Source organism: Channa argus, chromosome 3 (assembly GCF_033026475.1).
Source record: "Channa argus isolate prfri chromosome 3, Channa argus male v1.0, whole genome shotgun sequence".
Taxonomy (NCBI): Eukaryota; Metazoa; Chordata; class Actinopteri; order Anabantiformes; family Channidae; genus Channa; species Channa argus.
In genome coordinates this window covers 4,891,110-4,909,588 of record NC_090199.1, presented here as the reverse complement: position 1 = coordinate 4,909,588, position 18,479 = coordinate 4,891,110, and the positions used below count along the sequence as shown (strand labels likewise).

The window sequence follows — 18,479 nt, the reverse complement described above, 5'->3', positions numbered from 1 at the left end:
TATACAAGAATAGAATTAGATTAGTCAAATAAAAAGGAATCATGTTAATCAGCATTTTAATTAAAAGCTTAAAGTAACAAATAAGAAAGCTGCAGTAACAAAGGAGAAATATGTAATAATTGATTTTTTTTCCAGCATTGATTATTAAGCTCTGGAAGAACTGACAACAAACCTGTTCTATGGTAAATAGTCGCTTATATAGCGCTTTTATCCAAAGCGCTTTACAATGTAGCTTCCCATTCACCCATACACACACTCACACACCGATGGCGGTGGCTGCCATGCAAGGTACTCACCTGACCCACCGGGAGCAACTTTGGGTTCAGTGTCTTGCCCAAGGACACTTCGACTTGTAGCCAGGAGCGGGGATTGAACCAGTAACCCTGTGGTCCGTGGTCAACTGCCTTACCAACTGAGCTACAGCCGCTGTTCTTTAAGCAATTTTTCTTACAAGCTTAACATTTCAGCCCACACTGCAAATAGGATAAAAAGTTCCATCCTCTCCGGCCTCTGTGTTTCAGTTTACCAGGTGAAGGTGGTGAGTGTCACCCAGAGTTACTACGACAAATATGAGATGGAGATCATACAAGTGATCAAGCTGGGTGAGTCAATGCTAATAAAATGTATTACACCCACAGCTAAATTGTATTTTTATGTGAAGCTGACAACCTTAAAGCCAACGTGTTCCATGTAATTAAGCTTATATTAAGACAAAGACTTTAAGGAAAATATCTACACCAAAAAAAATAAATACATTTGATCCTAATTCCTAGCGATTTCTTCTGATCAGGTTTGGAAGATGGAGTTGAAGTGGGCCAGACAAGGTTTTTCATGTCTCATGGAGGATGCAGAGATGGACTTAGCCTGAAGCAGGGCTCCAACTACCTCATCATAGGCCCCAAAGAGGATCAGTGGACCACTGACAGTGACACAAACAAGTAAAGTGCTCAGATGAGCAAATTACCCCTCAGCTCTTAACTGTTGTTTGAATTGCATTGAATTGGTTAGGTGTATCTAATAATGTACTTTTTTTTTTTAAAGTGGAGTTTAGGGTTTAGGATGTGTCACATGATCCCTTAAACCCCATTGCTCTGTCCTCAGGAGTTTTTGGTTTAGTTTGAACTTGATTGATGGACGCTGTAGAAACCAAGTCCTCACACTGTTTCTTAAGGTCGATGTCCAGTATCTGCAGGACAAAGATGTGGTCAGTTTGGCAGAAATGTAGACCATTTAAAAAAATAAAAATAAACTTAAGTTTAACTGGCAATACACAGTATTTAACTATCAGCTGCAGTCACTGTATAATAGTTCTCTCACCTTATTGTATCAAATTACATGCGCTGTGATACAATTGAAGTTTTTAATCACAGTAGTAGAGACAGTCAAGTCGTCACACAACAGGAAACGTGCTTTAATCGCTAAAATTCAATCCATTCATGGATGGAATTAAATTAATAACAGGAATTTCTCTTCGCATGCGGGGACTAGGTTTAGCAGCACTCAGTTACTTCTACTGCCAGACCCAATGTCAATGATCCATCCATACTGTAAACTGTTTATACTGGTAAGGGTCAATCCCAGCTGCCACTGACTGTGTGCACCCTCGACAGGTAAATGGTCGAGGGTGGTCAGGGAATTGACGCTCTGTGTAAGGTGGATCATATTTAAAACCAGAAAAACTTTCCTTGAATCTTCTTCTTTTCCTTTCGGCTGCTCCCTTTCAGGGGTCGCCACAGCGAATCATGTGCCTCCATCTAACCCTGTCCTCTGCATCCTCTTCACTCACACCAACTAACTTCATGTCCTCCCTCACTACATCCATAAATCTCCTCTTTGGTCTTCCTCTAGACCTCCTGCCTGGCAGCTCCAACCTCAGCATCCTTCTACCGATATATTCACAGTTTCTCCTCTCAACATGTCCAAACCACCTCAATCTGGCCTCTCTGACTTTATCTCCAACACATCTAACATGGGCTGTCCCTCTGATGTCCTCATTCCTGATCCTGTCCATCCTCGTCACTCCCAAAGAGAACCTCAACATCTTAAGCTCTGCTACCTCCAGCTCTGCCTCCTGTCTTTTCTTCAGTGCCACTGGCTCTAAGCCGAACAACATTGCTGGTCTCACCACCGTCTTGAACACCTTTCCTTTCATTCTCGCTGATACTCTTTTATCACACAACACACCTGACACTTTTCTCCATCTGTTCCAACCTGCCTGCACTCGCCTCTTCACCTCTTTTCCACACTCACCGTTGCTCTGAACCGTTGACCCTAAGTACTTAAAGTCCTGCACCTTCTGCAACTCTGTTCCCTGTAACCTCACCGTTCCACCTGGGTCCCTCTCATTGACACACATGTATTCTGTCTTGCTGCGGCTAAGCTTCATTCCTCTGTTTTCCAGAGCAGACCTCCACCTCTCTAGATTTTCCTCCACCTGCTCCCTGCTCTCACTACAAATAACAATGTCATCTGCAAACATCATAGTCCATGGAGATTCCTGTCTAACCTCATCTGTCAGTCTGTCCATCACCAGAGCAAACAAGAAGGGGCTCAAAGCCGATCCTTGATGCAGACCCACCTCCACCTTAAACTCCTCTGTCACACCTACAGCTCACCTCACCACTGTCTTACAGCTCTCATACATGTCCTGCACCACTCTAACATACTTCTCTACCACTCCAGACGTCCTCATACAATACCACAGCTCCTCTCTCGGCACCCTGTCATACGCTTTTTCTAAATCTACGAAGACACAATGCAACTCCCTGTGACCCTCTCTGTACTTCTCCATCAGCGTCCTCAAAGCAAATACTGCATCTGTTGTACTCTTTCTAGGCATGAAACCATATTGCTGCTCACAAATGTTCACCTCTGCCCTTAGCCGAGCTTCCACTACTCTTTCCCACAACTTCATTGTGTGACTCATCAGCTTTATTCCGCTGTAGTTGCCACAGCTCTGCACATCTCCCTTGTTCTTAAAAATTGGTACCAGTACACTTTTCCTCCAGTCCTCTGGCATCCTCTCACTCTCCAAGATCTTGTTAAACAAACTAGTCAGAAACTCTACTGCCACCTCTCCTAGACACTTCCATACCTCCACAGGTTTGTCATCAGGACCAACTGCCTTTCCACTCTTCATCCTCTTCAACGTCCTCCTCACTTCACTCTTACTAATCTTTGCTACTTCCTGCTCCACACCAGTCACCTCTTCTACTCTTCGTTCCCTTTCATTTTCCTCGTTCTTCAACTCTTCAAAGTTCTCCTTCCATCTTCCCATCACAATCCTGGCACCTGTCAATACATTTCCATCCTTATCTTTAATCACACTAACCTGCTGCACATCCTTCCCATCTCTATCTCTTTGTCTCACCAACCTGTACAAATCCACCTCTGTCTCTTTAGTGTCCAACCTAACATACAAGTCCTCATATGCTCTTTGTTTGGCCTTTGCCACCTCTACCTTCACCTTACGCTGCATCTCCCTGTACTTCTGTCTACTCTCTTCAGTCCTCTGTGTCCCACTTCTTCTTAGCTAACCTCTTTCTCTGTATACACTCCTGAACTTCCTCGTTCCACCACCAAGTCTCCTTGTCCGCTTTCCTCTTTCCAGATGACACACCGAGTACCCTCCTACCTGTCTCCCTGATCAAATTAGCTGTAGTAGTCCAGTCATCTGGAAGCACCTCCAAACCACCCCGAGTCTGTCTCAGTTCCTCCCTGAAAATTACACAACATTCTTCCTTTTTTAACTTCCACCACTTCGTCCTCTGCTCTGCCTTAGTCCTCTTCATCTTTCTCACCACCAGCATCATTTTACACACATTTGTCTGGCTACACTCTCCCCTACCAATGCTTTACAGTCACTGATCTCTTTCAGATTACAACGTCTACACAAGATGTAGTCTACCTGAGTGCTTCTCCCTCCGCTCTTGTACGTCACCCTATGTTCCTGCCTCTTCTGAAAGAAAGTGTTTACTACAGCCATTTCCATCCTCTTTGCAAAGTCAACCACCATCTGACCTTCTGCGTTCCTGTCCTGAACACCAAACCTGCCCATAACAGTCTCATCACCTCTGTTCCCTTCACCTACATGCCCATTGAAATCTGCACCAATGACAACTCTCTCACCTCTGGGGATGCTCTACATCACTACATCTAACTCACTCCAGAATTTCTCCTTCTCTAATAACTCACATCCTACCTGTGGGGCATAACCACTCACAACATTGAACATCACCCCTTCAACTTCCAGCTTCAGACTCATCAACCTGTCTGATACTCTTTTCACCTCTAGAACATTCCTCACAAAATCCTCTTTCAATATAACTCCTACTCCATTTCTCTTCCTATCTGACCCATGGTAAAACAACTTGAACCCTGCTCCTAAGCTTCTAGCCTTGCTACCTTTCCACCTGGTCTCCTGGACACACAGTATGTCCACCTTCCTTCTCTGCATCATGTCGATCAACTCCCTAGCCTTCCCTGTCATAGTACCAACATTCAAAGTCCCTACTGTCAGTCCTACATTCTTAGCTTTCCTCTTCTCTCTCTGCCTACGAACACACCTCCCTCCTCTTCTTCTTCGTCTTCGACCAACAGTAGTCCAATTTCCACCGGTACCCTGTAGGTCAACAGCACCGGTGGTGGTCGTTGTTAACCCAGGCCCCGACCGATCCGGTATGGAAGTCTTTGTCACGATTCGCATGTTTGATTTGGCATTTGTTTTACGTCGGATGCCCTTCCTGCCACAACCCTCTGCATTTATCCAGACTTGGGACTGGCACAAGAAGACACTGGCTTGTGCCCCCTTGCGGTTGCAAAAACTCTTTCCTTGAATGCATTTCAAAAAACCCCAGAGGGACTAGTTTGTGCTTCAGACCATAACCATCATTCTCAATCAGCTTCCCGTGTCTTGCTGGGTCTCACAGATCACATAAAGGGGAGTGAGGTAGATTTAGGCACAATGCTTAAAACAAAAACTCAAAGTTCTCTTATACACTGGTGGATGTTTGACACTGGACACTGAAAACCACCTTAAAACAGTAACCACTACTATAACTCGACTGATTAATTGTAGAGAAATAAAAAAAAAATAATAATACGCCTACCAGCATCAGGCCAGTTTCAGTTTTTGGATGATCCCAGAGGTCTATACATTTTAAAATTTATAAAGAGACCATTTCCAACAACAACAGCAGAACAAAGAGAAAAGAGACCAATAAATGCTCCATCAGACCAGGACACTTCCTGTAAACCGAAACATGCATCCCACCAAAATGTAACTACTAGGCTGCAAAAATAGAAAAGGCAGAACAGTAGAAACACTGCAGTCTTTACATCACAATATCAGCACAGAGCCAGACACTGATCTGCCAGTCCGGCTTAGCTGGACCTGTGACACAGCAACAGCTCATGTTGTAGAATGTCAAAACTGTACCATCTCAGGCCTATAATTACAACTACACTTCTGTTTTTGCTCTCCGTCAGATTTATCTACATATTAGGAAAGGACACCTGGGTGGAGCGGTGGCCTTCATCGGCAGAGTGCTCCAGCAATCCTAACCTGCAAGCGAAATGCAAGAGCCTTGAAGAAGCTGCGTACGACTTGTCTGTCAATGCCTGCAGTCTGTAGAAATGACGGGGTAACAGCTGCACACCACTCACTGCTCTATATTGTTACTACACAGACTGGAATAAATTGATCTGTAAGAGTTTTATTTCTGCAGTTACGATTTGTGTTTTCACGGTGGAAAAGGGAACTGAAACTGAGCCAGTTAAAGCAACATGCACGCGATTGTTTTTCCTCCTCTTACAACTGGCAGCAACCACATGTAAAACAGCTTTTTATGAGAACTGCTAGACTGTCAGCTTGAGCTAAAATTAAATGTAGCGTTGATTTAAAACAGTGTGATAGTCACTGCACAATCTTCCTTAATTCTACAACGGCCCTGATCACTGTCACAGAATTACATGTTGATGTGTGTTTAAAGCCACTAAGGAATAAAAAACTATAAATTCAGACTGAACAGAAGATAAGAGTTCTGCTCAAAGCAAGTTAAGAATTAATTCTAAATGTGTTTCCCAGTTCTCTGAGGGAGTTAATGTATTTAATCAGTAGTGAACAGTTCTAATAAAAAAACAATCATAAATACCAAGCTGTAGAATCCTCATTTGTTCTGCGGGTTTTGTTGACTGTGCTGTACAAAGCAGCTGGATCCTCCTCAGATTCTTCAATTCTAGTTCCGAGAGAGCAGAATAAAAATGATCAGGTGAGTATATCAACAAAACATGACACAAACAGTCCAAGGATTTTTATAGAACAAGTACAAATGATAGATATGTGCAACGGTGATGACGTTTTTTTTTTTCATCATACAGTTCAGCATATAGGATTATGTCTCTGTGGGAAGAGCTGCTCACCTCGAGGCACCGATACCACTGCGTTTAACCTTAGCATATTCAACCTCCTCTTCCTCTTTGTGTCTGCGGGGCTGAGCTCCTCCGATGTTAGAGTACACAGAATCGCTCTGGTTGTCGAAATGGACACTGGCGTAGTGAAGATCAGTGTCCTGCTCCTCCTGCAGGCTCTGAGGGGGTCCACACAGAGGGATTACTTCATATTTACTGAAAACTACTTAGTCTGTGTCACAGATGATCAACGAGAGGAGAGGGTGACATCATGATTACATGATTATGACATGATTATCCTTTGTGAAGAAAGTGGGTAAATTAGAAAAGTGTTTTCTTTCAGAGGTTTTTACATTGATGTGATAATGTGAACTGAGCTGTGGACATCCTCACCTCGTCCCTGTTGTCTGGTCCCTCTCCAGGTTCAGATGATGGTTTGGAGGCCCTCTTTGTTCTTAAATAAGAATTAATTGTAAAACAAATTAACTTTAATTATGACTAACCACAAAAAAAAGAAATTAAATTGTAAAACTTAAATAGTTTCATATTTTCGTGAGTTTGGTAAGAAAAACTTTGTGGCCTCCAAGCTGATGGGGAAATGTAGTGGTGACTTGTTTTTTAACTTTGACCACTTGTAAGGAAAGTTGTGCGGGCATGGAGCTCTCAGGTTCTCCTAGGGAATTCACTGATGTTTAGGGTGTTTTAATGTTCAGTTTAACGTCTATAAAGTGGTTTAAGCACTTGAAAAAGATATGTTGAAATTTGGCGACTTATGTGATGTACTATACCAAACCCTGTTTTCATGAAAACCAACTGCTTACCTAATAAATATAAAGACAAAGGGGAGAATGGCAACCAGGAGTACGGCAACGGTTGCTCCAGCAGCTGTTGATTTCCATGCTTCTAAGTGGTAGTGGGAAAAAAAAAAGCAATCAAATGTTTTTAGCATGTTTAAGCCCACAGACTGACAATTACATATTCTTTGGAAACAGGTAACGTTTGCTCAAATAGAACCAGTCATCTTATTTTGCTGACCTTCTATGAAGCCATTCACAGGCAAGATCTTGGTCCTTCATATAAAAATTAAAATCTGTTTTTTTCTAGCCTTACACTGAAACTACAATGACAACAAACACCCATCATCTTAATTTTCTTTCTGTAGGGTCACAGGGGGCTGAAGCCTATCCCAGCTGTCATTGGGTGAGAGGCAAGGTTAACCCTGGTCAGCTCTCCACTCTGTCTCTTTTTTTTTTAAATATAGCGCCAATTCACATCAGAGTCAAGATTATAATGATGTTTAGAGAAAACCCTACAATTCCCCCTTAAGCAACCCCTAGGCAACAGTGGAAGGGAAAAACTCCCTTTAAGAAACTTTTAGAACCAGGCTCAGGGTGAGCAGCCATCTGCCTTGACCGGTTGGGGTGAGTGGAAAGTAAAGAGAGAAAAGAAAAAGAGCAACAAAACAACAAAACATTGGGCAAGGGGGTAGGACCAGTAGCTGCACATTGGAAAACACACAGCTCCTAAGCTCGGGGACACTTGCAGAAAGGGACAGAGAGAGGGGGACAGAGAAAGACAACTACAGAAGAAAACACACAGAGTTAATGTCCTACAATGGTGAGAGGAGAGAGGGACAAGAGGAGCAAAGGAGCTCAGTGCATTGGGGGGATGGGTCCCCAATGCACTGAGTCTATAGCAGCATGACTATAACTAACTATAAGCTTTATCAAAGAGGAAGGTTTTAAGCCTAGACTTAAAAGTACAGAGGGTTTTTGCTTCCTGAATCTGAACTGGGAGCTGGTTCCACAGGAGAGGAGCTTGATAGCTAAAGGCTCTACCTCCCATTCTACCATTGGAAATTCTGGGAACCACAAGTAGGCCTGCATTCTGAGAGCGAAGTGGTCTACTGGGATGATATGGTGCTATGAGGTCTTCTAAATATGATGGAGCCTGACCATTCAGAGCTTTATATGTAAGAAACAGGGTTTTAAATTCTATTCTAAATTTAATGGGAAGCCAATGGAGAGAAGCTAGTGAAGGTGAAATATGATCTCTCTTGCTAGTTCCAGTCAGCACTCTTGCTGCAGCATTTTGGATTCATTGGAGGCTCTTTAGGGAGCTACTGGGGCATCCTGAAAGTAGGGAATTACAGTAGGCCAACCTAGAAGTAACAAATGCATGGACTAATTTTTGGCATCACTTTGAGACAGGATGCTCCTAATTTTGGCAATGTTCCATAGGTGGAAGAAGGCTGTTCTAGAGATTTGTTTTATATGTGAGATAAAGGATAAATCCTGGTCAAAACCAACTTCTAACTAATAACAGTTAGACTTATTGTTTTCCATTAGTGATGATGGACAACACCTAGACAGCCAGCGATGTAATGACACGCAGCTGTACATGTCGTCACTGGTCAGATTTGACAGGGGTTACACACCGATTCAACATTCTTTTTAGTGACCTCTGATTTGGGTTATGGGGCGTCATCAACTCGTGTGTAAATAATAATGGTACTGTATCTACGGCCCCAGAAAGACATTTGACTAACTTTTCTAACTTTTTCGTGAAGTTTCTAACTTCACGTTTCTGACTATAGAGCTGCCAATGACCACAGTTGGTTTCTCAGCAGGTGTGTCGCTGAGTGGGGAAAATCGATTGCAATCCATTGGAATGAGCTGACTGGTGGTGATGTTTAAAAATGATTAAACAACATGAGAAACAGAAGGCTGTCTGGGGTAGAAAAGAGGGAAAAAAATGACCAAAGGCCACTGCGCAAACATTCGACATAGAATGTCCTGAAAAGACAGAAACCATTTGTGTGGTGAGCAACATACACACGTCTGCCAAGGCAAACGAACGCCGACTGTTTACAAAAAACTCAAGTCAGTGCAAAAAACAAACAAAACAAAACAAAAAACCAAGGAGCCCAAATACAAAGACCACACACAAAATGTAAACAGCAGTAAGAATCAGAAAGCCAGCTTGAAATATGAGTCCATTTATAAGTACAAGTACTTCTACCATGGCAACAAATACTTTATGTACTGTACTTTAACTTGTCCATCTACCACAATCTACCATTTTTAACATAAACAGATACTAAACAGTAGAGACCTAAAAATCCATCCTTTGTAGAAATAATCTGCTTGACTGCAACTGCAACAAATTTATATGGTCACAAAACATATTAAACCACCTTAAATGTACACGGATCAAGCATAACATCTTCTCAGTTTTCAGGTTAAAACTGTCAAAAATATGATAATTCTAAAATATGTTTATTACTGAGGTCAAAGTGGTTAGTGGAGTCATAATGGAGTATTCATTCATTTTAAATTGTAAATATGGTAGTATGACAGAAACTTACTTGCATAATGAATAAGATATAAGGTGGAATTACTGCGTCCTCTTGTGTTCTGGGCTTCACAGTAATAATTCCCACTGTGTTCAGATCTGAAGTCAGTGATGGTGAAGATCTGTCCATAAGCTTTTGGTGAGTCTTCATTCTCCTTGTACCAGGTATAATTAGCTGCTGGGTTAGCATCACTGCTACAGGTCAGATTCACTGAACTACCCTCCACTATCTCAGCAGAGGGACTCACTGACACAGAGGGAAGCTTTGGAGGATCTGGGAAACAGAGACACAATTCAGTAACAGTACCAAAGAACAGCTTAACCAGCTTACAAAGCCTGAAATGAGAAGATCTTGGTCCCTGACCTTGCCTGCCATCTGGTTTACATTACACCTGACCCCGATTCCTGCCCCTACAGGTAATGGCTCTATGCCATTTCTCTGGGCTGTGCCTGAACAGACCCCATGAATGACGGCCCAGCTACAGGACGCTCCACTCCTAGGTCTGGCTCCAGAAAGCTTTCCCGTTCCAGTGATCCTGGGAGCTAAGATGAAGGCTTTCAATTTACCAGTAAATCTACATTCCAACACTAACCTGTGGTCATGACCTCTGGGTAATGACTGAAGGAATAAGGTTGTTAATACAAGTGACTGAAATGAGTTTCCTCTGTCAGGTGGCAAAGCTCAGCCTTAGAGATACTGTAGGGTACTGCAGAACAAATAAACTCACATATTGGTACTTTACATCAGTTTTATCCTAAGACCTGTTTTAGATCTTTTGTACTTACACTGGACATCTATTGTTATACATGATGACTTGTTGTGCCCATATTGATTCTCAGACATACAGTAGTAGATCCCACTGTCCTCAGAGGTGATGGAGGAGAAATAATAACTGCCCCCTGACCCTTGATGCAGTGTTTGGTTCTTCCTGTACCAGGTGTAATTAGCTGCTGGGTTAGCATCACTGCTACAGGTCAGATTCACTGAACTACCCTCCACTATCTCAGCAGAGGGACTCACTGACACAGAGGGAAGCTTTGGAGCATCTGGAAGACATCATTCAATATATAATCAGTCCCACATTGTGAATAGTGAAAAACCAAAAGTTAAAATTCACAAGCTGTTTTCAGGAGCCTACATTTCACATTAATGAAGGTGTCTTCAGACGTCCTCCTCCCCAGCTCGTTCTCAGCTGTACAGTAATACTGTCCAGAGTCAGAGGACTGGATGGAGCTGAAGACAAGCTGTGGTCCTTTGCTGACCACTGTTTGGTTCTTCCTGTACCAGGTATAATTAGCTGCTGAGTTACCATCACTGCTACAGTTCAGAGTCACTGAACTTCCCTCCATGATTTCACTTTGTGGACTCACTGAGACAGACGGCACCTTCAGAGCATCTGCAGGAAAAAACATCAAACAGTGAGTAGTGGAGCTTCTCTCCATATTGGACAGACCACAATGTTTTCACTTTCTACTTAGTTACATATTGACTCAAACTCACACACTGGGGGGGAGCTGTAATCCTGATGTCCCTTTAAAGCACAAGAGATGATGTCTCCAGGATAAAACTGGTCTTTGTAAGAATTTTCCTCCTTTGTGATTTTATCTCCGTTCTTGTACCAGACGTAGGAAAGACGAGCAGCTGGTCTGCAGCTGCTGTGACACTCGAGCTCTGCCTCAGTATGAGACTCCTGGACTGTTAGTCTGATCACCTGCACCTGGAGACCTGGACACATGAGGGACAGCTCATGATGATGCTGGATAACAGTAAATAAAAAGTCATAGGTTAAAATATTGTGAAATGCTTCTAGACATTAGTAACTATTAATGACAGTGACAGTAGGATAATAGAAACACATTTTCCTTAGTTAATATGCTTTAGGTTTAACTTGTAATCAGATTTTAACAGCTTCTCAGAATGTATATTTGATAAAGTCCGTATACACTGAGGACCAATGTTGTGGAGAGTGAGGACAAAAGGTGTTTTTTTTCCCCCTTAACTGATAGTAAACCAAAACTTACAAAAAGGTGTTTTTATTGGTAAAATCAAGTAGTAATTGTATTTAAGTAACTAATATCTGTATGTCATGCATATGTACATGACACAAGGAAGTATTCCAATAGCAGCAAAACACAGGCTAGTACATATCACTATTTATACCCTAAAGACAGACTTAGATTTAGATTGTAAGTATTTGTATAGATTAGATTAATCAAAACCACACTTAATAGATGGCAGTATATTTTTGTGTATTTTTGAAGGGAGAACCTTAAAGCTGTTGATCTTTTGCAAACATTGAATTACATTTACCTCCCTAATTAGCTGCAGAGCTAAAAATATCAACCAAAGAAACTTTTTTTTAAAAAAAACAAAATCCCAAATCAATAAAGCAATGCAACCACCTTGGGACACAAGTGAAGTGTCTTCTTTTGCCAGTCACAAGTCTGGATAAATGTATATGGTTGTGTCAGGAAGGGCAACACGTAAAACACATGCCAAATTAAACTTGTGGAACATGACTTCCACACCAGATCGTTCAGGGCCTGGGTTAACAACGACCAGCACCAGTGCTCTTGACCTACTAAGTGTTGGTGGAAATTGGGCTACTGTTGGTCAAAGAAGGAGAGGAGGGAAATGAGTTCATGGGCAGAGAGAAGAAGAAACACGAGTGTAGGGAAATCTTGGGATGTTGCGAATGTTGGGACTATGACAGGAAAGGTTAGAGAGTTGATCGACATGATGCAGAGAAGGAAGATGGACATACTGTGTTTCCAGGAGACCAGGTGGAAAGGTAGCAAGGCTAGAAGCTTAGGAGCAGGATTCAAGTTGTTCTAACATGGGTCAGATAGGAAGAGAAATGGAGTAGGAGTTATCCTGAAAGAGGAGTTTGTGAGGAATGTTCTAGAGGTGAAAAGAGTATCAGACAGGATGATGATGTTCAGTGTTGTTAGTGGTTATGACCCACAGGTAGGATGTGAGTTAGAAGAGAAGGAGAAATTCTGGAGTGAGTTAGATGAAGTGATGCAGAGCATCCCCAGAGGTGAGAGAGTGGTGATTGGTGCAGATTTCAATGGACATGTAGGTGAAGGGAACAGAGCTGATGTTTTCAGGGGGTAGCTGAGACAGACTCTGGGTGGTCAGGAGGTGCGTCCAGATGACTGGACAACTACAGCTAATTTGATCAGGGAGACAGGTAGGAGGGTACTTGGTGTGTCATCAGGAAAGAGGAAAGTGGACAAGGAGACTTGGTGGTGGAATGAGGAAGTTCAGGAGTGTATACAGAGAAAGAGGTTAGCTAAGAAGAAGTGGGACACAGAGGACTGAAGAGAGTAGACAGAAGTACAGGGAGATGCAGCGTAAGGTGAAGATAGAGGTGGCAAAGGCCAAACAAAGAGCATATGAGGACTTGTATGTTAGGTTGGACACTAAAGAGACAGAGGTGGATTTGTACAGGTTGGTGAGACAAAGAGATAGAGATGGGAAGGATGTGCAGCAGGTTAGTGTGATTAAAGATAAGGATGGAAATGTATTGACAGGTGCCTGGAGTGTGATGGAAGATGGAAGGAGAACTTTGAAGAGCTGATGAATGAGGAAAATGAAAGGGAACGAAGAGTAGAAAAGGTGACTGGTGTGGAGCAGGAAGTAGCAAAGATTAGTAAGAGTGAAGTTGAAGAGGATGAAGAGTGGAAAGGCAGTTGGTCCTCATTACAAACCTGTGGAGGTATGGAAGTGTCTAGGAGAGGTGGCAGTAGAGTTTCTGACTAGGAGGACTGGAGGAGAAGTGTACTGGTACCAATTTTTAAGAACAAGGGAGATGAACAGAGCTGTGGCAACTACAGAGGAATAAAGCTGATGAGCCACACAATGAAGTTGTGCTCGGCTAAGGGCAGAGGTGAACATTTGTGAGCAGCAATATGGTTTCATGCATAGAAAGATAACAACAGATGCAGTATTTGCTTTGAGGATGCTGATGGAGCTGTGCTGTGTGATAAAAGAGAATCAGCAAGAATGAAAGGAAAGATGTTCAAGACGGTGGTGAGACCAGAGATGTTGTTCGGCTTAGAGACAGTGGCACTGAAGAAAAGACAGGAGGCAGAGCTGGAGGTAGCAGAGCTTAAGATGTTGAGGTGAACTTTGGGAGTGACGAGGATGGACAGGATCAGGAATGAGGACATCAGAGGGACAATTCATGTTAGATGTGTTGGAGATGAAGTCAGAGAGGCCAGATTGAGGTGGTTCGGACATGTTCAGAGGACAAACTGTGAATATATCAGTAGAAGGATGCTGAGGTTGGAGCTGCCAGGCAGGAGGTCTAGAGGAAGAGCAAAAAGGAGATTTATGGATGTAGTGAGGGAGGACATGAAGTTAGTTGGTGTGAGAGAAGAGGATGCAGAGGACAGAGTTAGATGGAGGCACATGATTCACTGTGGAGACCCCTGAAAGGGAACAGCCGAAAGGAAAAGAAGAAGACAAATCTGTAAAGCATTGATATATTTTTAAAGTCATGAATATGATAATGTCACATGAGATTACTGTATTAGAAAGTGGTGCTGAGATTTGAGTTGATCAGTACCTGTGACAGTCAGAGTTGTTCCAGGTAAACTGCTCCTCCATTCAAAGCTCTGTGTTATGAATTTGAAGTGATACTGGGCTGAATCTGTGTCTCTCAGGTCAGTGATTCTCAGAGTGGAGCGTCCTGTCTCTGTCTCAAAGACCCGAACACGACCTGAATACTGGGAGTCTTTACTAAGATCCTCAGGCTGTGAGGGATTCTGCCACTGACGACTACGTTCAGGACTGAACCAGAATTTAGAGGTGATATAACCAACACTAGTGTAAGTACATGAAATGTCCACTGATGAACCTTTGAAGACACAGATTCTTCTGTCAGTGTAAATCACTGTGTTGCAGGATTCACCACGAACACCTGAAAGATAAAACATTTAAAAACAACACATTTACAAAAGTCACTATATTTGTGTCACCAAGATGACAGATGTGAATTTAACTGTCTAGACTCTTTTACGTCATTTCTTCATTCTCAATGTTACACTTTGAGGACATTATTGTAATAAAATGTCACTAAGGTGAAACATTAATAGTCAAGGTCACTGACAGAGTGAGATGCAAATGAAGGTTTTTATTATTCCAATGGTTTAAACAGAGACTAAATACACAACAATAAATCATATTGAATTTTATAATAATGTTCAGGTTTTAATGCAGCCAGCAAAGTCAAAATGCAACATATTTAAAATTGTTGTGGTGCATCAGTGATTTTAAAATGTAACAGAAAGACTTACAGACCACAGCAGATACTGTTCAGCTAGTGGATAAAATGTGGAGGAAACTCACACACTGAAGGAGAAGGACAATCCTCATGTCCTTTGACAGCACAGGAATAGCTGTTTGTATAATAGTTTCCAGGATATATTGATATTTCTTCCTGATTTTCTCTCATGTTTTCTCCATTCTTGTACCAGATGTAGGAAGAATCAACTGGTAGACGACAACTGCTGTGACACTTCAGCTTAGTCCAGGTAGAAAATGATCTGAATATCACCTGCAGATCTGGATCTTTACAGAAACACAGGTACACACACAGATAAATGACATAAATAAATATCATCAGTACTGTCATGCTGTCTTTTAATGTACAAAAACTTATTAAAATAAATTATTCTATATTTATTAGAACAGCTACATAACACAGACACTGCTCTTTGTATATGAAGTATAACATCAGTTTCTACTGATCAGTACCTGTGACAGTCAGAGTTGTTCCAGGTAAACTGCTCCTCCATTCAAAGCCCCATGTTATGAATTTGAAGTGATACTGGGCTGAATCTGTCTCTCTCAGGTCAGTGATTCTCAGAGTGGAGCGTCCTGTCTCTGTCTCAGTGACCTGAACACGACCTGAATACTGTGAGTCTTTACTAAGATCCTCAGGCTGTGAGGGATTCTGCCACTGACGACTACGTTCAGGACTGAACCAGAATTTAGAGGTGATATAACCAACACTAGTGTAAGTACATGAAATGTCCACTGATGAACCTTTGAAGACACAGATTCTTCTGTCAGTGTAAATCACTGTGTTGCAGGTTTGTTCTTTTCCACCTGAAAGATAAAATATTTAAAACAGTCTTGTTACAGCTACATCTGTAACTGCAGTGATACACAGCAGTTGTATTGTTAAATTACTGACAGTTGTAAAGGTTCTGTACAGCTCGATGCAAACAGAAGGTGTCACTATAGAAAGCTGGAATAGGATTGTCCATATTACAATTACACACAGTCATGGGACAGTGCAGCAGGTAAAATGTGGAAAACTTTGCTTTAAACTCACACACTGAGGTAGAGGGGAAGTCCTCACGTCCTTTAAGAGCACAGGTATAACTGTCTGTTTGACTAAGTCTAAGTTTATCTGGATATAAAGATGTTTCTCCCCAAGTTTTCTGTCCATTCTTGTACCAGATGTAGGACGGATGATCAGGTGAACCACAACTGCTGGAACATTTGAGCTGTGTCATAGAAAACCACTGTAGCTGTAGAGCTGGATTTGTCAAGAAGGGAGAAAAAAGAAAATGTGTAAATGTCCTAAATCCACATGTATGATCATTTTGTTCTCCCTGGAAAACAAAATATAATTAATTGATATAACAATTAAAAACTTTAACTGAGAATGTTACTGTTTTATCGCGAGAACAAAGTTTACACTTATATATTCACACCACAGTTTTAATGATCTTGACAAATAAAAAAACAAAGGTTGTGGTTAAAATTGTTACGTTTGACAATCAAAGTGACTCCAGGTTCACCAGTGTATCTCCCTCCTGGTTGGTTTGTGATGAATCTGAAATAGTAGACGTCTGAGTCGCTCTTTCTCAGGTCTGTTATTCTCAGACTGCAGGTGTTTTTATTACAGGAAACCTGCAGACGACCTGCAAACACTGAGGACAATCTCAGGTCCACATGTTTATAGTCATTAACTTTAGTACACCAGAAGGTGTCTTCAACCGTAGTAACAATGTCTCCTGTCCTGGATGGGTACGTGTAAGTACAGTGAATGTCCACTGTTGATCCTTCTAAGACACAGATGTCAGTAGAGGTGTAAGTTACTCCCCAGTCATTCTGACCATGTACCACTGTAACACAGAACAGCAGAAACAACAATCACATTTTAGGAAAAACCAATGGAAACCAATGATATGATGAGAAATATGATGCTTTACAGTCAAAAAGTGGCTCATTATGCAAGTTGATGTGGTATTTATCTATGTTCACTTAGTACTTGTCTTAAAGTACTGTGGTTTTAGCTGATTCATTCAACAGGTTTCCACTGCTTCCTACAGTGGTATGGTCACATAGTAAAGCAGTCACCTCATACCATCAAAGCTGTGTTGAGATCATAAGAAAAAGCCTTTAGACAGCATCTGTAACATGTTTTTAAAAAATGATGAATCTTCCAGTTTCATTTTTGCAAGTGTTACATACTATGAATTTAAACATGTACATCAACAAACAGGGAGTTTTCATACTAATAGAAGAACATGTAACTACATTTAATTTCAAAGGAAATAACCTGTATCATTACTTAACATGTCTTTCATAGAACAAACATCATGTACATGATTACATTTTAGATTTTAAATAATTTTGTTAATTTGCTGCTTTCTATGAAACACCAAATGCTTCATAAACAGACCTGACAATGAATATCAATTCTTTTCCTGTACTAGACATTTAATCAGTAAGGCTACAGAGATTGAGTATTGCTCGCCTGATGATTAAAGAACAACATACCTATATACACAGTAGAATGTAAGGATGACACATGTACTTAAGTGTTTTAAATTGATGAAACTCTGCTGCACATTTACTCCACTACACTGCAGAGGAAAACTGATTGTCACGTGTTTTTGATGGGTTGCTCAAATCCAAAAACTTGGGCCTGAATTCCAAAACTGCACGCTGACAAAACAAGATGAGTAATGCAAGCACAGGCAGGCAGCAACAGCATGAAAAGGCTAAAAAGAAGCTGAAGATCCCAAACAGCTTTTTTTGTTTGTTTGTTTTTGTTTTTTAAATGTGCTCTGCATTAATCACTTCCTCTTTTTTAAAAGACAACATTATATGTCAGCATTCTATTAAAAATTATATTGTTTTTTGATTTTTCATTCTGCAGACTTTTGCTGCAGCTGTAAAATTTCCCCACTGTGATACGAATAAAAGGTTTCTCTCATCTTAAATCCAATCAGCACAGGCTGCTCTGAATAGGACTAATATACATGTAACATACATTGGAAACATAAAATACTGTACACATACCTGATTTAGAGAAAACAAATACAGAAATTACAGCTGCTACTGCTGTTAAACTCATAGCTGCTCCTCTCCAGTCTGCGAGCGGCTTCAGGGAACAAAAATATTAGAGGATAGTTAATGTATTAGTCACATCACAAATGTCTACGTGCTTAAAAGAAGGAAGATGTCTGCAATTGTAATCTTCCTCTGTGCTCAGGAGCGTAAAAAAAAAGGACACCAAACTTCCTTCCTCCTCTTTAATAAACACCGTGAAGCGGAAAGCAGAAAATATTCTGCTTGTTGTTAAACCAAATGCAAACGACAAATTTAAATATATAAAAGAAAGAATTAGAGAGCAGTTTTGTGAGCTTCAGTATCCAAAGCTCATTAACACTATTCATAGACAAGATTT

General features: G+C 41.3%; 2 protein-coding genes across 9 annotated transcripts in view; one reads left to right on the top strand and one right to left on the bottom strand.

The window, feature by feature from the left end:
- The window catches only part of LOC137124351 (venom factor-like), a 25,704-nt gene extending 19,553 nt beyond the window's left edge, over nucleotides 1-6,151 (top strand). For 3 of the 4 annotated variants that reach the window (XM_067499221.1, XM_067499219.1, XM_067499220.1), the window contains 3 exons: nucleotides 522-602; nucleotides 791-938; nucleotides 5,488-6,151. In XM_067499221.1, the coding sequence (XP_067355322.1) occupies nucleotides 522-602; nucleotides 791-938; nucleotides 5,488-5,632 (374 nt within the window). In that variant the 3' untranslated portion in view covers nucleotides 5,633-6,151. Of the gene's footprint in view, nucleotides 1-135; nucleotides 183-521; nucleotides 603-790; nucleotides 939-5,487 lie in introns of those variants that run through there. The other variant, XR_010913949.1, reaches the window with a different exon arrangement.
- Nucleotides 40-18,479, bottom strand: LOC137124352 (sialoadhesin-like). Of its 5 annotated transcripts, none has more exons than XM_067499225.1 (15): nucleotides 18,092-18,478; nucleotides 16,552-16,908; nucleotides 16,110-16,316; nucleotides 15,527-15,880; nucleotides 15,119-15,340; nucleotides 14,337-14,690; nucleotides 11,264-11,488; nucleotides 10,902-11,159; nucleotides 10,549-10,809; nucleotides 9,776-10,036; nucleotides 7,230-7,308; nucleotides 6,802-6,862; nucleotides 6,421-6,587; nucleotides 6,153-6,236; nucleotides 40-1,186 (listed from the first exon to the last, which is right to left on the bottom strand). In XM_067499225.1, coding segments are annotated over exons 1-15 (2,946 nt in total). In that variant the 5' UTR covers nucleotides 18,147-18,478; the 3' UTR covers nucleotides 40-1,185. The 5 variants fall into 5 exon arrangements, with proteins under 5 accessions (XP_067355326.1, XP_067355327.1, XP_067355325.1 ...); XM_067499226.1 differs by having other exon boundaries at nucleotides 7,230-7,311; nucleotides 16,582-16,908; XM_067499224.1 differs by having other exon boundaries at nucleotides 7,230-7,311; nucleotides 18,092-18,477.

Bases quoted from the DNA above. Each gene is read 5' to 3' on its own strand.
- LOC137124352 (XM_067499224.1), bottom strand. From the start codon at position 18,146: ATGAGTTTAACAGCAGTAGCAGCTGTAATTTCTGTATTTGTTTTCTCT. The intron at 6,863-7,229 runs GTAAGCAGTTGG...TTCTTATTTAAG, and splicing joins TTTGTCTTTATATTTATTAG to AACAAAGAGGGCCTCCAAAC. The intron at 6,237-6,420 runs GTGAGCAGCTCT...TCTCGGAACTAG, and splicing joins AGTGGTATCGGTGCCTCGAG to AATTGAAGAATCTGAGGAGG.